This window comes from Hoplias malabaricus, chromosome Y (genome assembly GCF_029633855.1).
Source record: "Hoplias malabaricus isolate fHopMal1 chromosome Y, fHopMal1.hap1, whole genome shotgun sequence".
NCBI lineage: Eukaryota > Metazoa > Chordata > Actinopteri > Characiformes > Erythrinidae > Hoplias > Hoplias malabaricus.
The window spans coordinates 9,382,706-9,405,302 of NC_089820.1; the positions used below are offsets into that span (position 1 = coordinate 9,382,706).

The 22,597-nt window shown below is 38.3% G+C and overlaps 1 protein-coding gene across 2 annotated transcripts; it reads left to right on the top strand.

Moving 5' to 3' along the window:
- Positions 1–478: 478 nt before the first annotated feature.
- Positions 479–22,593, top strand: LOC136679724 (sperm flagellar protein 2-like). Of its 2 annotated transcripts, none has more exons than XM_066658390.1 (36): positions 479–611; positions 775–877; positions 1,521–1,773; positions 2,074–2,223; positions 2,929–3,057; positions 3,774–3,853; positions 5,045–5,213; positions 5,481–5,669; positions 6,020–6,207; positions 6,516–6,690; positions 6,803–7,025; positions 7,169–7,272; positions 7,562–7,634; positions 7,874–7,917; positions 8,070–8,173; positions 8,303–8,556; positions 8,692–8,791; positions 9,049–9,203; positions 9,682–9,792; positions 10,140–10,252; positions 10,766–10,893; positions 11,200–11,338; positions 12,402–12,539; positions 12,837–12,988; positions 13,734–13,827; positions 13,978–14,119; positions 15,378–15,506; positions 15,645–15,783; positions 16,230–16,459; positions 16,718–16,824; positions 17,243–17,425; positions 17,552–17,647; positions 17,996–18,139; positions 18,549–18,719; positions 19,322–19,444; positions 19,842–22,593. In XM_066658390.1, exons 1-36 carry the CDS (start codon positions 554–556, stop codon positions 19,902–19,904), a joined length of 4,953 nt encoding a protein of 1,650 aa, XP_066514487.1. In that variant the 5' UTR covers positions 479–553; the 3' UTR covers positions 19,905–22,593. The 2 variants fall into 2 exon arrangements, with proteins under 2 accessions (XP_066514487.1, XP_066514488.1); XM_066658391.1 differs by having other exon boundaries at positions 17,996–18,121.
- The last annotated feature ends 4 nt before the right edge of the window (positions 22,594–22,597 follow it).

The following is a 22,597-nucleotide window of genomic DNA, read 5'->3' on the forward strand; positions in this document are numbered from 1 at the left end:
GCTCAGAATTAGACAGAAATCTTGACTTAAACAGGGTGCTGTACTGCTTCTCTGCGGCTGCCATAATCAGGAGAACAGAAAAGATAAAGAGAAAAAACGGTTAGTAATATAAAGAAGTAGTCACAATTAAATTAAATTAAATTAAATTGGATTTCATGACTTGTACAGCTTTTGTTTGTTTGTTGGTTGGTTGCCTTTTTTTTTTTTAGAAGACCAAATTACAAGGTGATTACATCATTTCCATTGTTTGATTTTGTAATTCTTTCATCAACAACAATTATTCTGTGGCTTATGTATGATTTGTTTATTTGCTAAGACGTATAAAACTGAGAATATCTAAGTAGGAATTCCATAATTTTTTTTCAGAGGATGTTGCGTTTTATCCAGTGATTTCCTGCGAGAGAGATGGTTGGACCTAAGGTGTTGGGCGTATTGCGTTGCTATGGGAACGGTCCGCTGGGGCCAGTAACTATGAGACTAGAGAGAAACAAACGAAGCTTCGAGGTTTACAGCGGATTAAAATATGAAAAATGAAGCATAACAGTTTGTGACAATGTCGGATATTCTGTGTCGGTGGCTGAATTTAGAGATTCGCCTATCTAAAGTCGTCGGTAAGACGTTAAAACCTGAATTTAACGAGGCTATTCAGTAGCTTCTTGGGCGACCTTTCCGTTCCACCTTAAATAGTACAGCAGCCTCAGGTGCTCAGGGTTTTTTGTGTTATTTAAGGTCAATTACTTAATAAAAACTTTAAATTGTTGTTTATTTTTTCAGAGCCTCACTCTTTATCCAAAGATTTCTCCAACGGTTATCTTCTCGGAGAAGTGCTCAACAAGTACCAGCTCCAGGATGATTTCCAGTACTTCTCAAAAAACAGGTTTATACACCTTAAATTACCTTTATATTAGTTTAACAACTAATATTCAAGAAATATATGTATTCATATGCAGATGTGCCTTTAGTATATGTATTTTTACTGTAAATCTCATAAGATTAAGTTTAAAAATTAATATTGTTAAAAGAAATACAATACAGTTTCTTACAGGTACAATTGTAATCTATGAAAAATATTTTATTTCTGATTAAGTGCTACATAAACGTTAAATATTAAAATATTTTAGATTTAAAAATTGCTGATGCAACTTTTTGAAACACCATGGCAACCACCTCGCAACCCCTGCACACAGAACCACATCTACACTCAGGGACTGCACACACAACCACATCAACACTCAAGTACTGCACACAGAACTGCATCTGCACTCAGGAACTGCTCACACATCCACAACAACCAAATACAACATATGACATGACAACTACTTCAGACACTAGCACCCACCTAACCACTAATCCTGGCATCCATCTAGAACACCACAGTAAAACCGAACAGGCACCAGAGATATCATAATTACCAACTATCAACACTCTAACAACCACCAGATGTAACAATGACAGTAACACTATATCGTTGACCTTGAAATCTACAGCAACAAAGGAGTGTGTGTGTGTTTGTGTTTCAGCACGGCCAATGCAAAGCTTAATAACTTCACAAGGCTAGAACCCACTCTGCAGCTGTTGGGTGTGCCCTTTGACCTGAGCATGGCTAAAGGAGTAATGCAGGGCCAGCAAGGGGCTGTATCTCGCCTCCTGTACCAGCTCTACATTCTCCTGCAGAAGAAGAAAAAATCAGGTCTAACAAGTTCTGCTCTGGATACCTTGCATCCCCCAGTAACCACCAGATTGCATCGTATGGAGAATCACGTCTACACTCAGGTACTGCACACAGAACCACATCTGCATTCAGGTACTGCACACAGATATACATTTGCACTTAGGTACCACATACAGATCTACAGCCAACATAGATACCACAGCAAAATCTTAGCAACAACCTTGGAAACCCTAGTAGAAGCATAGTAACTAAATGGAACATCATAACAATTAACTGGGACACCATGGCAACACCCTAGCAACAACATTGAAAATCATAGCTGGACCCTAGCAGACTGCAACATGTACAGAACCCTTCTGAGTTCACCTTACTAACTATGCAGTTTCTTGCCATGTGTGTAGCGTGAGGCAGACCAGAAGATGCAGAAAGTAACGCAGCGTTTTGATAAAAAAGGCCAAGACACATACGGCCTCTCTTTGATGGCTGAACCGGAACAGGAGGAGAAACGGCGCCACCTTCAAGAGGACAGGAGACAGCAGGACATGGAGAAGGTAAACTAAAAACACTTTATCCCAAATTACACTGCAGCTCGAGGAACTGTGATCAACTTCAGGCAAAAGTGAAGACTGTCAAACAGAACCTCTTCATTCTTGAACTCTTTTAAAGTAATAATCATTTATTTTATCACCAAAAAGTAGCAAACAGTAGCCATGAAAGGGTTTATTCATTATTTTAACTTTTTTTCTGTAGGTTGTAAATCACATGTGGTGAGAAGTCAAATTCCGTTATAGTCCCTGAATAAACTAGTTTACGTTTCATAAAGCAGGTCCCCTATATGGTGGTGGCAGTAAAACAGCAGTTTCATAAAGTGAAGAAACACTGGAGAAAGTCACTAAATGCTCCAGGAAAAAACCTTATTGTGGAAAACAACATTTCTCCTTCCATTTGAAAGAAATCATGAATCAGTGAATGAAACAAAGCTTTTTTCATGTCAGTTTGAAGCTTTTCTCTTTATTGTTTTGAAATGTTCACAAAATATTTATATAGGACATTGCATATTTCCAATGATATACAAAAATGAAAAACAAAACAAATGGAGAGGTTTTGGACGGAGAGTGAAGATGTGTTTATCAAACTGAAATATATGCTGCTTCATGAAATACGCTAGTGTTTCAGATGTTTTGTCATCTTTTTTGCTTCTCTGTCATGTCTGTGGTTTTGGTTTGACAACTCTAAGTTTATGTCTATATTTATAGCACCGGCAAATCCGAAGGAAACAGCAGGAGATAATGGAGTGTGTACAAACAGCGACAGTTCGAATCCCAAAACCTCCGCTCAGCCACTCGCTCAGAGCTCCACAAAAACAGAAGCAGCATGAGGCTCAGGTAAAACATGTACACCACTGTAACCTCAAAACACCTGCATCATTTTCATCTAAAAAATGCATTTATATTTAAATCTTATCTAAATTCTTGAAGTCTTACAATTCATACAGCTTATTTTAAGAATCTCAGTATGGCATATGCAATTTGGAACAAAAGCATTGATTTGTTTTTTATATAAAATCAGTTAACAATGCTTCCAACACAATAAGTAGCAAACAATATTTAAGTGATGGTTTATTCATTCATTCATTCATTATCTGTAACCGCTTATCCAGTTCAGGGCCGCGGTGGGTCCAGAGCCTGCCTGGAATCATTGAGCCCAAGGCGGGAATACACCCTGGAGGGGGCGCCAGTCCTTCACAGGGCGTGATGGTTTATTACTTAAAAAAATATTTTCTATGAGGTGCAACTTACATAAGATGTGAAATGATATTGCTTTGTCGTTCCTAAATAAATCTTTTCCATGCCACTCCATGATTTCAATGTTTAAAATGGGTTTAGTGCCAAATATGAGGCACATAAAGGCCACTAGTTGCCAGTACAATGACTTTTTTATTTGTATTTGCCAGTACAATGACTTTTTTACAATGAATTTTTTTTTTTAACTTGAAGATTTTAGGAGGAATTTTGAGACAGATTGTACATAATTGGTAATTGTTTGGCTGCATGTGAGTATGTAACGTTTTGAAATAAATCTGGATTTTTTTATTTTACAGAACGTACATCAGCAGATTGCTCAGTTTGAGAAGAACCGGAAAAAAATGTCGCCTGCTTCTAGTGGATACATCTCTTTGAGGTAAAAATCACTATAAAATGTCCAGTTATAAACATACAGGTTTAATCTGGTGGTTTAATTGCTATCATTGCTATGTATTAAAATGCCACTTATCTGTCCTCCTACTACTTTGAGCTGATATTATCTGGCTATGTGTATAATGCAAGCTGTTTTGCATATTGTACATACTGCAAACTGTTTGGTAATGTGTATAATATAAAATGTGTATGGTAGTCTATATAATATGAGCTGTGTGGTAGTGTATATAATGACCAGTATGGTGGTTTATATAATGAGACCTGTAGAGTAAATTGTAAGCTGTGTGTAGTAGAGTGTATAATGTGAGCTGTCTAGTAGAGTGTATACCATATGAACAGTATGATAGTTGGTAGTGAAAAAGGTAAGCAGCAAATGGTGAACTGTAAGTTAACTGTGTGCTATTGGTGGCACAGTGGCGAAACGGGTAGTGTCGCAATCACACAGCTCCAGGGACCTGGAGGTTGTGGGTTCGATTCCTGCTCCGGGTGACTGTCTGTGAGGAGTTCTCCCCGTGTCCGCGTGTCTTTCCTTCGGGTGCTTCCGTTTCCTCCCACGGTCCAAAAACACACGTTGGTAGGTGGATTGGTGACACAAAAGTGTCCATAGGTGTGAGTGAATGTGTGTTTGTTACCCTGTGACTACAAATGTCACACAATGGCACTCTGTTAGCATATATAGTATGATCTGTGTGCGGTAGTGTGTATAACGTGAATGGTGTGTGGTAGTTTCCATCCATCTATTATCTGTAACCGCTTATCCAGTTCACAGTGGGTCCAGAGCCTACATGGAAACATTGGGCACAAGGCAGGAATACACCCTGGAGGGTGCGCCAGTCCTTCACAGGGCAACACACACACTTATGGACACATTTGAGTCACCAATCCACCTATTGGTGTTTTTGGACTGTGGAAGGAAACCAGAGCACCCGTAGGAAACCCACGTGGACACCGGGAGAACACACCAAACTCCTCACAGACAGTCACCCAGAGTGGGAATCTAACCCACAACCTCCAGGTCCCTGGAGCTGTGTGACAGCGACACTACCAGCTGTGCCACTGTGCCGTAGTTTGTATTATGTGAACTGAACTTTTAGGTGGTGATATTATGTGGTTTATATCAAAACTCTGCAAACCATGTGTGACAGTGTATATAATGCAAAATATGTGTGGACAGTGTGCAGGTGACTCATGCTTTGAATGAGGATGAAATGGTTCAGTGGAACAGTGACTATGTGCAGAAGATCCGTCAGCGGCTAGAAGAGGATGCTAATGCCCGGGAACAGCGAGAAAAACGCAGAAGACGGGCACTAATACAGCAGCTACACACACACCATGCACATGAGGTCTGAAACCAGATACACCACATGCAAACACTGCATATGTTCACAAACAACAAGAACAAAGCCACACACTATCACTAATACATTAGCCACACACACCTCACACACATTCTCAGAATACACACACACACACACACACACACACACACACACACACAAAAGGCCAAAACTATTTCTTGCATATTAAACTGGAACTCACACACCTGTTTAAGAGTTTGTGTATTCTGTGTAGTAATGAGATGAGCAAATGAGCCATGTGTTCCTGTGTAGGAGCTGATGAGAGAGGAACAGCTGATTGGTCGATTGATGCGTCAATCACAGCAGGAGAAACGAATTGCAGTGCAGCTGATGCAGATCCGACAGCAGAAGGAGATTCTGAGACAGAACCGTATTTTCAGACAAAAGCAGCATCAAGAGCAGAGGCTTACAGACTTCCAACAAGCCCTGGATCGAGAGGCGGTACACTTACACACACACACACACACACACACACACACACACACACACACAATAAATATATATATACAGGCAGCTTACCAGGGTGTGTCTAATTAACCTTAATCGGAAGAATTGTAGCATCAATTTTGTCTCTACAAAGAAGCCTTTAATTTCAGCATGGTCTGTCTAACCTAATAATTAACAACAAAAACATAATTTTTAATAACCTATTTTAATATAATGTGATTTTGAATTCTATCACATTTTATTGGTATTTAGAAAAGTGTCCTCACTTTTAGTGAAAAGTGTCCTCACTTGTTATTTTATAACATTTGTTTATATGTGATAATTGCTTTGTATGTGCTTTTTAGGCTCTGCTGCACAATGCTCGCTTGGAGCGACAGGAGGAAATATGTAAAGAGAGTGAGCTTCACTTTCGTCTGGCTGCTGAACGAGCTCACGCTAAACACCAAAAACACTTAAACATTTGCCGAGAGATTCTGGAGCAGATCGTAGACCTGGCAACTAAGAGTGGAGAATACCGCATGCTCATGGCCAAGTAAGACTTAATTACTTAGGGTTGGTTTCTCAAACAGGAATGATGATTTCCCATTGAAAGGAGGATATAGTCCAGGAATAGGCTTCATCTCTGTTAAACTCATTTTAAGGATCAGTCTCAGAAGCACTGCCTCAGGGAACTTGGAATGGTTTTGCCCTCGTTCATTCACCACAAAGGCAGTGTTCAATCAACTGTTCAGTGTTTTCCCATGTTAATCTGAGATGTAGCTGTCCAATCTTAATTTAACTTTACATTAACATAATTATTTTTTATCTTTCTCACCCTTACTCCCACACTCGTCTATGTAGTGTTATTCCTCTGAAGTTGCAGAGGGAGTGGAAGGAGCTGTATTTCACTGGTAAGCCGCTGTATGAAGTGTCTGAACGGGAGTTGGGGACAGAGCCTGCAGAGCCTAGCCCAGAGCAGGCAGTTGAGCTTGAGAAACTAAACATCCTCAACCAACAAGACTACAATGAATACACGGTCAGTAAAATTCAACCGAGAGGACAGTTGAGCAGGGAACTGACAGACTGTTGAGCATAGTTTGTGACAGACCCCATAGTTCATGGTGAGGTTTTTTTTGTGTTTTTGACAGAATATGATGGGTGAATGGGCATGGCCTGACAAAGAAGGAGAGTGCAGGGCACAGCCCACCAACAATGATATACTGGGTCATATTGTCACTCGTGTACAGAACATTGTGAATCCGCCTGGCCCCAGTGACCTGTCACCACAATTCCCAAATTTCACACTCAGGGCATGTGTGCTGGGAAAAATTTGCTCTGGCAAGACTACCTGCCTCAATAAGATCAAAGAAGGTATTTTTACATACACTCATTGTCCATTTTAGAGTGTAGAGTGTAGAAAGGTAACTTTAACCTTTTGGCTGATTAGTATAAACCCTAAAGACACCAGTGTGACTGCTTCAGTATTACAGACGTAAAATATGTCTCTTATACAGTGCATGGTGTCCACGTGCTGTCGACTGATTCTTTGATCCAGGAGGCTTTGGCTGCCCATCAAACTGGAGAACATACCCCCAGTGACCACAGCATTGATCCTGAGGTAGAGACATGCTGACTAAAGCAATCTGATTTACAGTTTTAATAATCTGACTTTCCTTCATTTGTGTGATTTCTACAAATAATATGAACAAATTTAACACTTCAAAATGATTACTATAGTTTTAATTTTACAAACAGACACTCTTCTTCAAAACAGTTAGCAATTTTTACTCTAACTGCTTGCCCAGAAATTTAATTTTGCAGTAATGTTACACTGTGCTAAATTGTTCTACAGTCTCTGTAATATGTCTGAGCTGTGGTGAATGACTGTGTTCTGTGTGTTGTTGAAGAATTCAGAAAATTGTGGGTCTAATCTAAAGGATGCTGAGCAGAGAGAGGAGGAATCTACTGCTGCAGAATCAGGTGTGTATATACTCTCTCTGTGTGGCCAGCTTTTGTTAGGCTCAGTATTCTATTCAATGTTTTTCTCTGAGGATTATACAAAGATAATCCATAGTGGGTTCTCTTTAAAGTAACTGAATTCACTCATTATAAGGAGAGTTTAAGAGTGTTTGGACTTTCAGAGCACATTTGCAATAATAAGCCATTTGCAGAAGGTTGATGCTAATCCGTAACTCATCTGACCCTTGTTTCTTCTCTAGGACCTGCACAAGCAGACCTGCCTAAAAAAGATGGGGAAAGTAAAGTAAGCGTTTTTTAAATTACTTTTTTCTGACTAAGTTTAGTCAGAATCTCTGACATATCCAGGCCACTACGTGTCAGTATAACAACTGTTATATAATGTGAAGGACATTGGTTGGAGAAAATGAGTAACTGTATGTGTTGATGTGTATCCAGAAATCTTTGAGGGCACGGTATGGTGCAGCAGTGGAGAAAGCTCTTAAAAGAGGTGGAGCTGTACCTGATGAACTGCTTGTTGACATCTTGATACATGGCATCAGGTACACACCTGGACACTGACCTATATACCTGATACACTTCACACACTTTTCTCATCAGTTACATACCTGAGCTGAGTATATTTCTGATGACTGCTATATCTATGTGACACACCTGGTGTGGTTGTGCAGGCAAGTTCCAGAGGGTTGTGGCTGGGTTTTGGACGGATTCCCAGTGACGGTGTCTCAGGCTCGGCTGCTGGAGAAGTCTCTGAGCGGAACTGATCCAGACCTGGCTGAAAGGAAGAGGAAAAACAAGAGGCCAAGCCTAGTAGAAGACAGGAATGCCCCTAAGCCCCCACCCCCTCCTTTGCCTGTGCTGCATGTGGCTGTGCTGTTGGATGTGTCGGACCAACAGGTTCTGGACCGGGCTGTCCAGCAGAACCGTGAGCACATTCTTGTTCTTTACACAAAAAAAGAAAAATGATCATGGACCACATTTTAACAACAGTTTTTTGTTATTTTCTGCAGCTGCAACTACTAAATGAAAATGCTTTTGAAATATTTATATTCCCCTATAGAGCAAATAAGAGAGAAGACTATTAATGAGAGCAGTGACATGCTCCTAGACACTCAGCAGAGAGAGAATCTTGCAGAAGAGCACACACACATTCAGCACCGGTATGGAATAATCAAAAATCATCTCGTTTATTTAATGTTGTTTAATGGTATACACTCTCCAGTCACATGCAGTTGTTTTGTTGATATCTGAAAGTGCAAAGATTAACATGTCGGTCAGAAGGAAAATAACATTAAATACATAAGAGAACCAGCACACTTAACATAAAGTGGGAGGCCAAAGGACAAACACTGTGTACTTGAGGGTGTGGAGGCAGAATTTCTGTGGCTGAGACTTACCTGCATCTGTGATGTCTTAGATTGGCTGCTTTTCAAAATGCTTGGCCCAAGCTGGAGAAATGGTTCGGAGAGAAACAGAAGATATTGGTGAAGGTGGGGGCAGAAGTGGAAGAGAGCACACTCTTCAGGAATGTGGAGAATGTTCTGTTTAACGCCATCGCTACTGCACTGAAAGGTCCTATATTCCTTTGCCAGATAATTTATTGATAAACTGGTTATTTTCTCCAATGATTCTTACTCATGTTATGAAACTTTTATACTGACAACTATTGGCATGGATGTGTCAGAGATTCTTTAATAATCATATTTTAAACCTAGCCATGTGTTTGTGTGTGTGTGGGGGGGGGGGATTCTCATGGACCATGAAGAATCTTAATTTCTGTAAAACAAATAGCTGCACTTTACAGAAAAAAATTGAAAAAAATAATAAATACCTAATTTTATAAATAATGTTTAAAACTATTTGATTGGAAAAATTACTGACTGCTTCTTTAAGTTTGCACCTGATACATTTAATTTATTTTTTAATGTGTATTCAGTGTCTAGTATTGTTAATATATCATTTATTCTGCTGTTTAAAATAATCTGTGAGTTAATGTAGGTGAATAAATCAAAAAAGTGAATGTAAGTGAATTTATAAATGAATGTTGCAGGTGATGAAGTTGCTCTGGACAGTTTGAATGTTACTGTTGGCTCTGCTTCCTTGTCCCCACCTCAGCCAATAAAGTCGCCCGACTTTTCACCCAGATCATATTCTCCTAAAGGTCTGATTTAGTATATGATATGATATATGATAAAAGTTTTTAAGTAAGATAATAATTAATGCAAAAGGAAATTGTAGATTTGTTCTAATATAAATTAATGTTACATTAAAAAGTAAAAAAAAAATATTACACATTTATATTTAAAGGCAGACTAGGGCCCCTTTTACACTAAGATCGTAATTATATTCCTGTCATAGCCATTTCATAACATCAGTGGAAAAAATGACAGATTAAACCTTTAAATGTAAAGTTAAAAAATCATGGGTGTGTTTCAGCACTTTCAGTGCCACAGGACTTTAAGCCAAGTTTTACAAGCACTTAAATAACCATGTCCTTCTGGCTGCTAGAGGGTGCTGCAGACAGCTCTAGACAAGCCTCTGAGCCTTCAGAATGCACTGTGGATGACTCCTTCGCGCCAAGATCCACACACTGGGATTATGTTGATGAGCCACTATCACAGGTAATTAACTCACCACAGTATCCACCCTGTGCATATATTCTACAGATCACCATCTCATTAAGCACCAGTAGTAGACTAGACTTTGAATGAATGCAATGTTTAGTTGGTCAAAGTGCAATATTAATACCTTCATTCATTAACTTCTCACTGTAGATATTTGTTTAATGACAGAAAGCTTATGAACAGATATTCTTTCAAGGCTCAAAAGTTTAAACAATGAATGTAATTGATCTTTAAAAAAAACCAATATGGACTTCATAGAAATAAAATCAATTAATAAAATACAATTGGATATTTTCCCCAAATACATTTGCTATTGATTATAATTATACAGTAACTACAACCAATATAACCTTAGGAAAATATTTCTTATAATAATATGAATAATAATTAAGTAGCCTTTCAATTACATAGTGTCAAAGTGCAACAAAATTGCAAACAATATATAAATGATATGTAAATAATAGCATTATTTGTGTGTTTGTGTTCATTTGTGTATGTGTTTGTGTGCAGGAAATTGCAGAGTATTTAGTGCCATATTGGGACACAGTGTGCAGTTCGTACATGTCTAATGTTCAAATTGTGATGCAGAACCTGCGCAATGAACGCAACCTGATTATCCACCACATCTACAACACCAGGTCAGCAGAGACACTTGTGTGTTTGTATATACTACAGGTCAGGTGTGAGCTAAAGGGTTATAAAGCCCCTCAGTTGGATAACAAGAAATGAAATGGGACAATCTGGAGCAGCTGCAGGCAAGCCTAAAGTCACTATGCTCTATGATAAGAAGGGTATAATATCACCCAAACATGATTTCTGTGGAGCGCTGGAGCTCAATTCTTAGGAGATCAATAAATTATGGTAAAGCTGGAGTGGTGTTTGTTGTCCAGAATTAATTATCAAAATTTCATGAAATGCTAAGTGTTTGTATGCATGTATTTTAGGGAGGATTTTAAGCAGTATCTACAGAAGCCTGATCTAAAGCAGGAGTTTGTTTGCGTGTGGCAGCAGGACTATAACAGCATTCCTGATGACATGAGACAAGATGAGGAAACCAAAGCTGAGCTTCACCAAAGACTAGCTGTGAGGAATAACACTGTTGTAACACAGAGAGTATGCTGACACAACATTCATATAAAACTTATATGACATAACATAACTCTACATAACACTGACATAAACCTGACACAACACTGACAAACACTGGCACAACAAAGTCATAACATCAGCACAACACTGATATATCACTGGCAAAACACATACGGAATGCTGATGTTACACTTACACACAATGACCAATCTTAGTTTTTCTAGTAGTTTTCTGCTGCTTTTGTTATATGTGCAACCAATGAGAGGAACCTATACAGGAGAACCCATCATTCTCTCTTTTACACGGGAACAAAACTATATACAACCCCAATTCCAATGAAGTTGGGACATTGTGTAAAACATAAATAAAAACATAAGATGATTCGCAAATTCTTTTCAACCTATATAGAATACACTACAAATATGAGATATGTAATGTTCAAATGGATAAACTTTATTGGTTTTTTTTTGTTTGTTTTTTTTTTGGTTTTTTTGCAAATATTCACTCATTTTGAATTTGAGGCCTGCAACATGTTCCAAAAGAGTTTGGACAGGGGAACAACAGAGTGGAAAAGTTGAGGAATGCCCAAAAAACACCTGTTTGGAACATTCCACAGGTGAACAAGTTATTTGGAACAGGTGAGTGTCATGATTGAGTATAAAGGGAGCATTCCCGTAGGGCTCAGTCATTCACAAGCAAGAATGGGGTGAGGTTCACCAGTTTGTGAACAACTGCGTGAGCAAATCGTCCAACAGTTTATAAACAACGTGTCTCAATGTACAAGGAATATATGGATTTCATCTTCTACAGTCTATGATATCATCAAAAGTTTCAGAGAACATGGAGAAATCTCTGCAAGTAAGTGGCAAGGCCAAAAGTCCATCAGGCAGCACTGCATTAAAAATTGACATCATTCTGTAACAGATACTACCACATGGGCTCAGGAACACTTCAGAAAACCATTGTCATCAAACACAGTTCTTCACTCCATCTACAAGTTAGAACTCTACCATGCAAAGAGGAATCTGATGAGACTGTCTGTTGCTACTGTGCTTAGGATCTTCGTGAGCGTCTGTGGGATATCTGTGATAAGAGGAAAGAGGAGGCCATGGAGGAAAGAGCTGGAGTTATAGCAGATGCCTGGCTGGAGGACCATACTGCTCTACTAATCAACCATTACAGCACTCTAATGCAGGTCAAACATACACATTGAGTGGCCATTTGTTTGTGGACCTTTGATCATCCAACCCTTTCTTCCACAATAAGCTTGTACCTTCTGGAAAGGCTTTACATGAGAAGTTGAAACATTTCTTATGATATAGTTTGCACACATTGCCCACACACATACACAAACACACACACACACACATTATATATATAAAATACAAACCTTTGAGGAATTATGTAATCGTGTGTGTGTGTTTATGTGTAAATGTAAAAAAGTATTATTTATGTGTTTTGTGTGTGTGTGTATGTATGTTTGTATGTGTAGGTTGAAGTAGACAGATTTCAGGACACTCTGCGTGTGTTGAGAGACTATTACACAGGCATGTACAGTAGTGTGTTGCCCGAAGCAACACCAGACCTCACCTGCATCCCACTGCTGGACATTACCAATGGCAACCATGCTGACAAAAACAGAAGGTAAAAAATACTATACATCTCACAACATACTGCATATTACAGAATTCTACATGACACATCCAATACTGTAATAATACATATCCCATAATACCAAAACATCCCATTCATTCTAACGTGAAAACATTTCTAATTTTATAGTTTATAATTACATAATGAATATCTGACCATTAAGGCTTGTGTAGTGGCATATATAGAGTTTATATAGATTATTTAAGCTATGGCACACAAAAGGGAGTAGTGTTCCAAAAATGATCAGGGCCATGATGATATTCGGTATAACAGCACAACTTCAAGTTACAGCATTTCTTCAAGCACTTTTTATTAATCAGCAGTAACAAGGGACAACAGATTATTTGTTTTTGTTTATTTAATTGGGCTTGACCCACACAAACACACCTGGACCAAGACTTGACTGTTGTCAAGAAACATATAAACATTACTCTGCGTGCTAATTTGCTAGGTTTATAGGTCTATTTTACTGCAGACCAGATGCTTTGTATCATGTCTGTGAAAATATTTAAACCAGGTAGCTGTTGATGCTGTAGAGCTCGCTTTACGTCTCCCTCTCATGAGAAGACTCCTGTAAAGTGGAGTGATATATTTATATTTAAAATCCCAGTGCTGTTATACTCTTTATCAGCACATAATAAATGTCTCTTGTTCAATCAAATTATTGGGTCCAAATGAAGTGCTGTACAATAAAATTTGAAATGTGATATATGTGATCTTTTTTGTGGATGAACAGAATTCCTCTGATAGGATACAGATCACCCTCTACTGACCCTTCTGGATTACTGCAGGAGGCTCATCACACTGCCCTCACTTCCATCACAAACATGGTAACATGTTGTTTGTGTGTCTGCATATGCACGTGTTTGTGTAAATGATATCCACAAACATCCATCACCAGTATAACCAGAAAATATCTGTATTTATGTAGAAACGTGTACAGTTGCAAATGTGTGTTTGTATGTTTGGATGTGTGTTAGGCCTCACTGGAGGTTCAGCAGGTGTACTCTGAGGTTAATGAGGAAATGCAGCAGCAGATAGAGAGAGAGAAGTTACATTCGCATTCTCAGGCCTCAGCCATTCACTCCACTAAGGACACGAAAAGATCTGCTAAGAGAAAAGGTATACACACACATACTATATACACTATAGACTGAAAACAGTATACTATATATGTAAGAGGCTATATTATAAAACACAGGAATTTGCACCAGATTTCAATGATTCAGAATGCCATGATATTAATAATGCATGTTTCTTAGCCTACAACAGGGGCTGTGAATGGAAGAAGTGAGTATCTAAAAGCAATACAGGGGGTTACAGAAAGCTACATCTGTGACAGACCATTAATTAATAAATTCACACTGCTGTATGCAAAACGTAAACATTTTAGAGGACACTGACAGCAACATTTTTTTCAATGCAAGTCTTTCACAATTTATCACACATAGTATTGTGAAAAGATTCAGGGAAGATCTCTGCTTCACAGCCATGGGTGGAAACTGCTGCTGATTGTGTGTGACATAGAGCCAACCTGGTGCCATTGTTTGAGAAACTGTCATGCTACAATTATGGACATAGCCACATGGGCTCGTAGTGTTATGTAGTCATGTAAGATGGATCAAAGGTGAACTGCATATATGTGAAGGTACACTGATGGCTTTATGTTGATAATTTATATTGGGATTACCAGGCTTCATTCTCCATGAGTTACAACAGTATGGCTTCTTAAAGACATCGTGTGTGTGCTTGACTGATCTGCATGCTGACTGATCTGTCTCTTATTGAAAAAATATGGTGCATCAGGAAGATGCGAATCAGACAACAGTGGCCACAGAGTGTCCACAGAAGTTGTTTATACAGAAAAAATCGCCAAAAACTCAATTTGCCAATCTGCAAAGATTATTATCTTAAATTTCCAGAAAGTACAATTAAAAAAAGTGATGTGACCCAGTGGTAAACATGCCTCTATCCCAGCCCTGATCAGAAGGACCGGTTTCAGTGACTGTTCTCTCAACAGACAATGAGCCACAGTTGAATTCAGCATGAGAGCCAAGGAATCAGAAGCAAGGCTCTTGTCTTGGTTTACTTTTTTCATAATCATAACCATTTCATACAATTTTCATAAACAGTACTCGTATTTTTGCACTTTGATTGGAGAGACTCAACGGTGAGGTGGGAATGTCTTTGAGACCAGGCAAGAAGAAAAAATATTAATTTTATCCCATGTATTCTGACTTGGGTAGGCCTAAAAAAATAACAAACAAATAAATAAACCTTCCATGATTGAAAAAATATGATTTTTATAATAGTTTCCTTTAATTGTATGTTGTGTCAAATTAACTGTGATGAGATTTTTATAATGTATTGTTGATTTCAGTCGTCCCACCCAGCCCCACACAGGAGCCCACTCCTCTCCCTCAAACAGAAGAGAACCCAAAGGAAATACAGAGGAGAGCAGTGAGGAGTAAAATCAGACAAGAGTACAGCACTGCACTACAGCATGAAGGTACACAAACACTGTTTTGGTCTATTGATTACCATTTGCTGTGGCAATATCAATTCACAATGTTTTTAAATATTTTAAATAGTGTTGTGTGTGTATATTAAATAGTGTTTCTGTTTATCTGTGTGTGTGTGTGTGCAGAGAATGCAGTAAAGCAGCGTTTAGAGCTGGTGAAGCTTCATGCCTTGTCCACGGTACACAGCATACAGCAACGAACTGAACAAATCCACAATGATCTTCAGCAGTGGCTGGACAATCGCTTCAGCTCTGAAATGAATAGGTACCACACAGCAGACCAAAGTGAATCCCAGACATTTCCTCCAGTAATGATACCTTGTAGACATTGACGTATAAAATCAGCCATAACTATTGACTTCATAAAAACAAAAACTCTAGCAGCACAGCTATGCCTGATCCACTCGTTCCAGCGAAACAATGACACACCACCTCCACGTCAGTGTCACTGACTAGCCCTTTGAGGACCCTGAGCATTGAAGAACAGGGGGCAGAGCAACAGGCAGACCAGTCTGTACAACAAAACTAAGTACAAAGTACAAAGTTCTGTGTGGTCAGGAGAGCTGAGAGAATGGATAGTGAGTGTAGGAACAAGGAGGTGGTCATAATGTAATGGCTGATCCATGTACTCTTGCATTACATGTGTCTCCATTATAGATCAGTAACCTGCAGTGTTTCAGCTTCAGAGTGTGTGTGTGTGTGTGTCTCCAGTATAGATCAGTTATGTGCGGTGGTCCAAGTACACATTGAGAATGGAGAGAAGATCAAAAATGAACTGGTGCTGGAGTTGAACGACTTCTTCATAGATGCAGAAACACGTGTGTTATCAACTCCACCTCCACAGCCCCACCCACCATTACAAGAACCTACCCATCACAACTACTTCTCTATTCTGCAGCTCCACACTCTCCACACTCAGCTAATGAAGATTGCTCCCACAGGTCTGGAGGAGTCAATGAGAATAAACTGTTTTAAAAACTTCAAATGTACACATGAATATACAATGTTCTTATGAACTGGTGTTAAAATGCATTAGAGATCATATAATAATGAACTAATTTCTCTTGTTCTATAAAGTGTTATTAATGCAATAATATGTACCTGCTTAAGGGCAGTTGTGCATGTATTATATCTGCAATATAGTAACTTATATGTGCAATTATAAAGCATTTTCTTTGTGTGTGTGTGTGTGTCTGTAGGTCTAGTGTCCAGTAACGATCTGTGTAAGGTTCTGCAGGGCCTGATCGCTCTGAATTTGGGTTCTGATGATTTTCCCAAAGCCTGGATGAACATTACAGAATCACAGGTTCAGTACATAGTTGCTTTACAACTAAACACATTAATCCTAACAATCCTAACACATTCATTCATTCATTCATTATCTGTAACCGCTTATCCAGTTCAGGGTCGCGGTGGGTCCAGAGCCTATTTAAAACACAAAATAACCCTTTCAAACTCAGCATATTAACCTGCTAAAACCCTAAAGATTAGCATTTTAAGACCAAAGACAAACACAAATCTTTAACCTTGAAAAATCCAAAAACCATTTAAAACACATGGTGTTCACATTATGTTGTGTGTAAAATTAAAAAACAAATCTAAAAATCTTCATTAAATTAGTGACAGGGAGCTTTTGAACAATGGTTTATGTGTGATATGTGAGGCCCCTTGTGTGATTATTTAGGCTTGATTCTAAATGCATGTGTGTGTTGTTGTGTGTAAAGATTCAGGAGTTGGTGTGTGAGTTGGCACAGGACAGTGAGATGGTGGATTGGCGTCAGTTTTTACTGAGTGCTGCTCAGCCATGGCCATTACCCTCTCAGAGTCAGCTTCTGAAAACTCTGAAACGCTTCAGAGAGAGAGATACTGAGGCCAAAGGAGTCCTTATATTGGAGGAATACACCAAGGTACACACATACACACACACAAAAATAGAAAGAGAGGTAAGAGGAGTCCTCACATTGCAGGAATGCATACAGGTTTCTCATTTTATGAATTGTTGTGCTTGTGGTGTTTGTGTGTTTACTGTGTAGGTAGAGCTGTGGTTCTCCAGTGAAAGAGATCCTGTTTCTGTTCCTGATGATCCAACTGAACCTCGGCCTTATGATAGACTCACCGACCTCAAGAAGGTACTGCAGAGTGATCCTTATTCATAACGGTTGTGTAGAACAAAGCACGGATTTGACCATGCTAATTGACGTATGAACAATTCATCGTCTGTTTCATGAAACTTTATGACACAGAAAAAAGTGCAGTAGGTGAATCAGGTTTAATGCATGAAATCAAGAATCAAATATGTAAATAAAAGAAAAACATCTGACAAAAATATTTTTCTGTTTTCACTCACTAACTTGGTTGCACTTTGTAAATATATTGTAATAAAAAAGTAATACTGATTGAACTACTGAAGAGAGTAAGAATGTTTTATGTATTTCATTGTCCTGTGTTTGTTGGTGTGTGTGTGTGTGTGTGTGTAGTTTTTCTTTGTACTTTTTGCAGACCCCAGCTCTTCTCCTTTAGTTGTGGATTATATGAAAATGTTGCTGTATTTCTGCTCTTCGCCACACCATCCAACACACGGATTTATCAGAGCACTGAGCACAGTGACGCAATATAAACATGTTTATACAAACAAACACACATCTTGTTATGCCTTTTGTTTTCAGGCCATACTGCTGCAATTATAATGTGCTCTGCCCGTTCCACAATTTGCATCGATGTGATTAAAACTTGCTCTATGAACCACACTCTTGCAATTAAATTTAGCTTGGTAAGCTTCACAAGCTACACTGGTGTGATTAAATCTCACTCAGCAAGCTCCACAAGTTTCTGTGGTGTGATTTAAACAACCCCAGCCTGCTAGCTGAGCTACTGGGCTGCAGTTGAAGCAGTTGAGCTCCATAAGGTGCAACAGCTTGATTAAAACTCAATGGGCAAGCTACAGCAGTTTGATTAAAAATCATTCTGTCAGCTCAGCGGGCCTCTTAATCTGTGAGCTGCTCTTGGATGTGTCTTTGTTTGTGTTTGTAGTCTCTGTCCTATATGGACAGTGCTGAGGAGGGTGAACCCGAGGAAGAGGATGGTTTTGTGCGTGATGAAGATGGCGTTTCTGTTGACGAGTTACTGATGGTCCTGAGACATGGAGGGAGACTGAGATCAAAGAATCGCATAAACACAGACAGCAGAGATGAGTTACAGCAGGTACACACACAAATACACTCCCACACACAGTCACCACATGCAGAGTCAGGTAAGAAATGACATCTCAACATTGCATCATCAGAAAAACCAGCAACATCACAATGCTCCATATACACAGAGCTGAGAGGAGGTACAGTAGATACCCCCATGGAAATGCAGAATCACATAACCCCACACACAGAATCACACACACACACCTGAGAGGAGCTACAGCATTAGGGAAACTAGTGACATTACAAGTTTGTATTATAAATACACAGCAGTTACACACACACCGGCATCACTCTACACCCCCAAACACATACTCAGAAAGAAAAGAAAAACATTAAAATACAGCTTTAGGAAAACCAGCAACATCACAATATTGCATAAATCCACGGGAGAGAGGAGATACACAAACACCAAATAAGCAATACAGCTTTAGGAAGGGCTGTGACATCACAAAATGGCATTCACACACAGCAGAAAAGACATAAATCAGATACACACACACACACACACCAGATTGAGAGGTAGCATTAGGAAAACCAGTGATATCAGTTTTGCATATACGCACAGCAGGGGTTATGGGGTTTATATCTTTTATATCTATACCTGTTTAGGATCTGGTGAATGTGTATAAGGAGCTGGGTTTCGAAGCTAAGGAGAAGATCCCATTCTCTGTGCTTTCCCAGCATCCATTTTTACAGGATCTGATGGAGAACTCTTTAAATTATCTGCTAATAGTGAGTATCCTACACATAACTAATCAAACATTCCTCTGATTAAAGAAACTAAAACGGAACATTTTGTGTGCTATTAAAGGATGTTTAAATGGTAATAGCAAGCAGTATTTATATAGTGAAGATTTGTTATGTTTTAGTACAAAATCTGTGACGCATCCAGGCCACTAGGTGTCATGTGCTCTAACTGCTTTTTCTTATGAAGAAATAAAAATATAATGTGAAACCATGAATATGAAAACATAAATATAACATTTAGAAATTATTTCCTATATTAAATGTTATATAATTCATAGGAAGTGTTATCCATTCATGTTACTCATGTTATTCATGTTTTTGTGCTTGGTTTGATCCAACGTTAGTTTTTATTTTAAATCATTCTCTTCTACTTTTCATGCAGGATATTTACAGAGTTCTAAACATCCTCAAGCCTGATGGAGAAAATTCAAGCTTTATATCATAAACAAACATGCACACACACACACACACACACACACACACACACTGTTTAAATGTAAAGAAAGGAATAAATAAATCACTTATTAAGTTCAGAAACACAATAATTTATATAAAGTTGATACAAATATATAACTAAGAGGTTATACCACTAAGACCTTTTACCCCTAGAAAGTAGCAAATATAATTTAGGAAAGCAATTGTTTCATTTAAAAGTTGCTCTATAAATTACAACTGAGACTGCTCTGTAGCCGCTGAATTAACCCGTTTATGTTTTATCAAGCAATTCCTCACATGGGGGCCATGTTCAAAATGGCTGTATGTCTAATACATCCAGACCACTAGTTGTCAATGTAACGATTTTATTATAATCTGAATAATAGTTTTTGAGAAAATACCTGATTGCGCCTTTAAAATTACAAAAAGTTACATGTAGAATTGAATAGATTTCTCTGTGCTACTCCATTTCCATGTTATCAGATATAATATCAGCTATGAAACCTCTGTTCATACTTCTCAAACAAAACTTTAAATGTAAACTGTGCTGACTTAAAATAAAGTGTACAGACACATTAGTTATCATTAATGTAATCGAAACATCTGCTCAGTAATTTTTCTCTGTTTTTGTAAAGGACACCGAGTCCATTTATCCACTGCTAGAGTGTGTTATCAAATCATAAAACCAGGAAAAATCAGAAGTGAACAGAATGTGAACAAATAAAAGTCCTTGAGTAAAACAGTAAATGCAGGCCACATCAGAGCTGGTGGCTCAGGTTACATTATCATGTATGGTAATGTAATGGTAATTTTAGTTATTTTTAAAGTGTGCTTGGTAACATTTTCTATGAGTCCTCTTTTTTGGATGGGATTTGGTAGATAAATCTGTACAAACTCAACAAAGATATTAGGGATTGTTATTTGGATAAACCGTCAAATTTTAATTATTTTGTTTCATATGACCAGACCACAAATTTGGAGTGCTGAACATGCATTGCATCTATTGTAGGATAGAAATGTGTTTAGCTGTGAACAGTTTTCAAACTACAAATCAACTGAATTTAATTTCTGGGTGGAGGATTTGCTTACATTTCACCTGAAGGACAGTAACATCACAGTCCTACAGCAAAGGTAAGCTGGCTGTGTACAAATGCATAGCTTGTGTTGAGCCACTTCTGAAGAAAGACAATTTGGACACATCAAACTGTAATAATTCTAGGCCTAAAATTATTGAAAAACTTTGCTAGATTGTGGAGAAAGCCGTCTCAGCTCAGCTGGCACATTTCTTTGAAGAAAATAGCCCTTTTGAAAAAGCTTTCAATTGGGGTTTTGTGCAAAACATAGCACTGATACAGCCTTCCTAAACCTTTTAAATGACCTCTTATTGTATGCTGATGCAGATGAAGTTTCTGTTTTAACCCTAACTGTAGGCACTTTGCAAAAAATCTGGGCGTGACCTTTGACGCTCACCTTAACTTTACACTTCATATTAGGAAGCTTCGTCAATCATGCTTTCTTCACCTCAGAAATTTCACTATGTTTAGAAATTGTCTGCCATTTTTGGACACTGAAAAACATTCATGCTTTTATCTCCTCCTGGTTGGACTACTGTAATGTCCTGTTCACCTGTTTGTGTCAGAGGGACATGGCTCATCTGCAGCTTGTTTAAAATGCAGAAGCCCGTCTTCTCACTAGAACAAGACTTAGGGCGCATATTACACCAGTTCTAGCCTCCCTTCATTGGCTGCCTGTGAGTTTTAGGGTTGATTTTAAAATATTAGTGCTGACTTACCAGGCTCTACATAATAAGGGCCCAGCTCCTGTGCCCACTTGAGAGGGTGAGACCCTTAAGATCCTCTAACCAGGGGCTTCTAGCAATGCCCAGAACTAAACTCTAGACAAAGGGGGATAGGGATAGGGCATTTGCAATGTATGTTCCTAAACCGTTGAATAATCTTCACACTAACATTAGACATTCAGTCTCAGTACAGAAACGTTTAAAGACTTACTTTTATTCTGTTGCTTTTAGTAACTCTTGACGTTGGTTGTCTGTTTAATTATGTTGTATTGTGAAGCACTTTGTGGCTTGCTTTAGAAAAGTGCTATATAAACATAGATTTACTTATTTACTAGTTTTTATTTCATTAAAGCAAGAGTGTCCACACTAATCCACAAAGGGTCAGTGTGGATGCAGGATTTTCATTGTGCAAGTGATCTGTTGTTTAAAGACTGAGACCAATTAAACACTATCCCTTTAGAATAAGACTACACTTATAATAGTTTATAAATGGTTTACAGTCTGCTTATTACTGTTATTAATTAGTTTGTAAATGCATTAAAAGTCATTAATAATCATTTATAATGCAGATAAAATGTGTAACTCTGACCTGCCAAATAGTGAACCCACATCCATCTACACTCTTACACTGCAGATCTCTGGGTACTTTCCTTACTTTGTCTACATTAACTCTGTCAGCTTCAGCACATATTTGTTAACAAGTTTAACTACTTAACAATCAAACTTTATTTTTTTAGATTTTGGTAATAATGTGCTACACCTTAACGTGTGAAATCAATAAATTCACATTATTAAGTCTCAGCTTATTCTTTGACATTTTCAGTAAATCCTGACACTTTCACTTTTTTTAAAAAAAAAAGAGGTCACCGTTTCCCATTTTATTTGTGGTAAATATAATTATTGAT

Excerpts from the sequence above, each read along its gene's own strand:
- LOC136679724 (XM_066658390.1), top strand. The coding sequence starts at position 554 with ATGTCGGATATTCTGTGTCGGTGGCTGAATTTAGAGATTCGCCTATCT. Across the intron at positions 13,828-13,977 it reads TCACTTCCATCACAAACATG|GCCTCACTGGAGGTTCAGCA; the intron begins GTAACATGTTGT and ends GATGTGTGTTAG. Across the intron at positions 18,140-18,548 it reads CAGTGACGCAATATAAACAT|TCTCTGTCCTATATGGACAG; the intron begins GTTTATACAAAC and ends TTGTGTTTGTAG.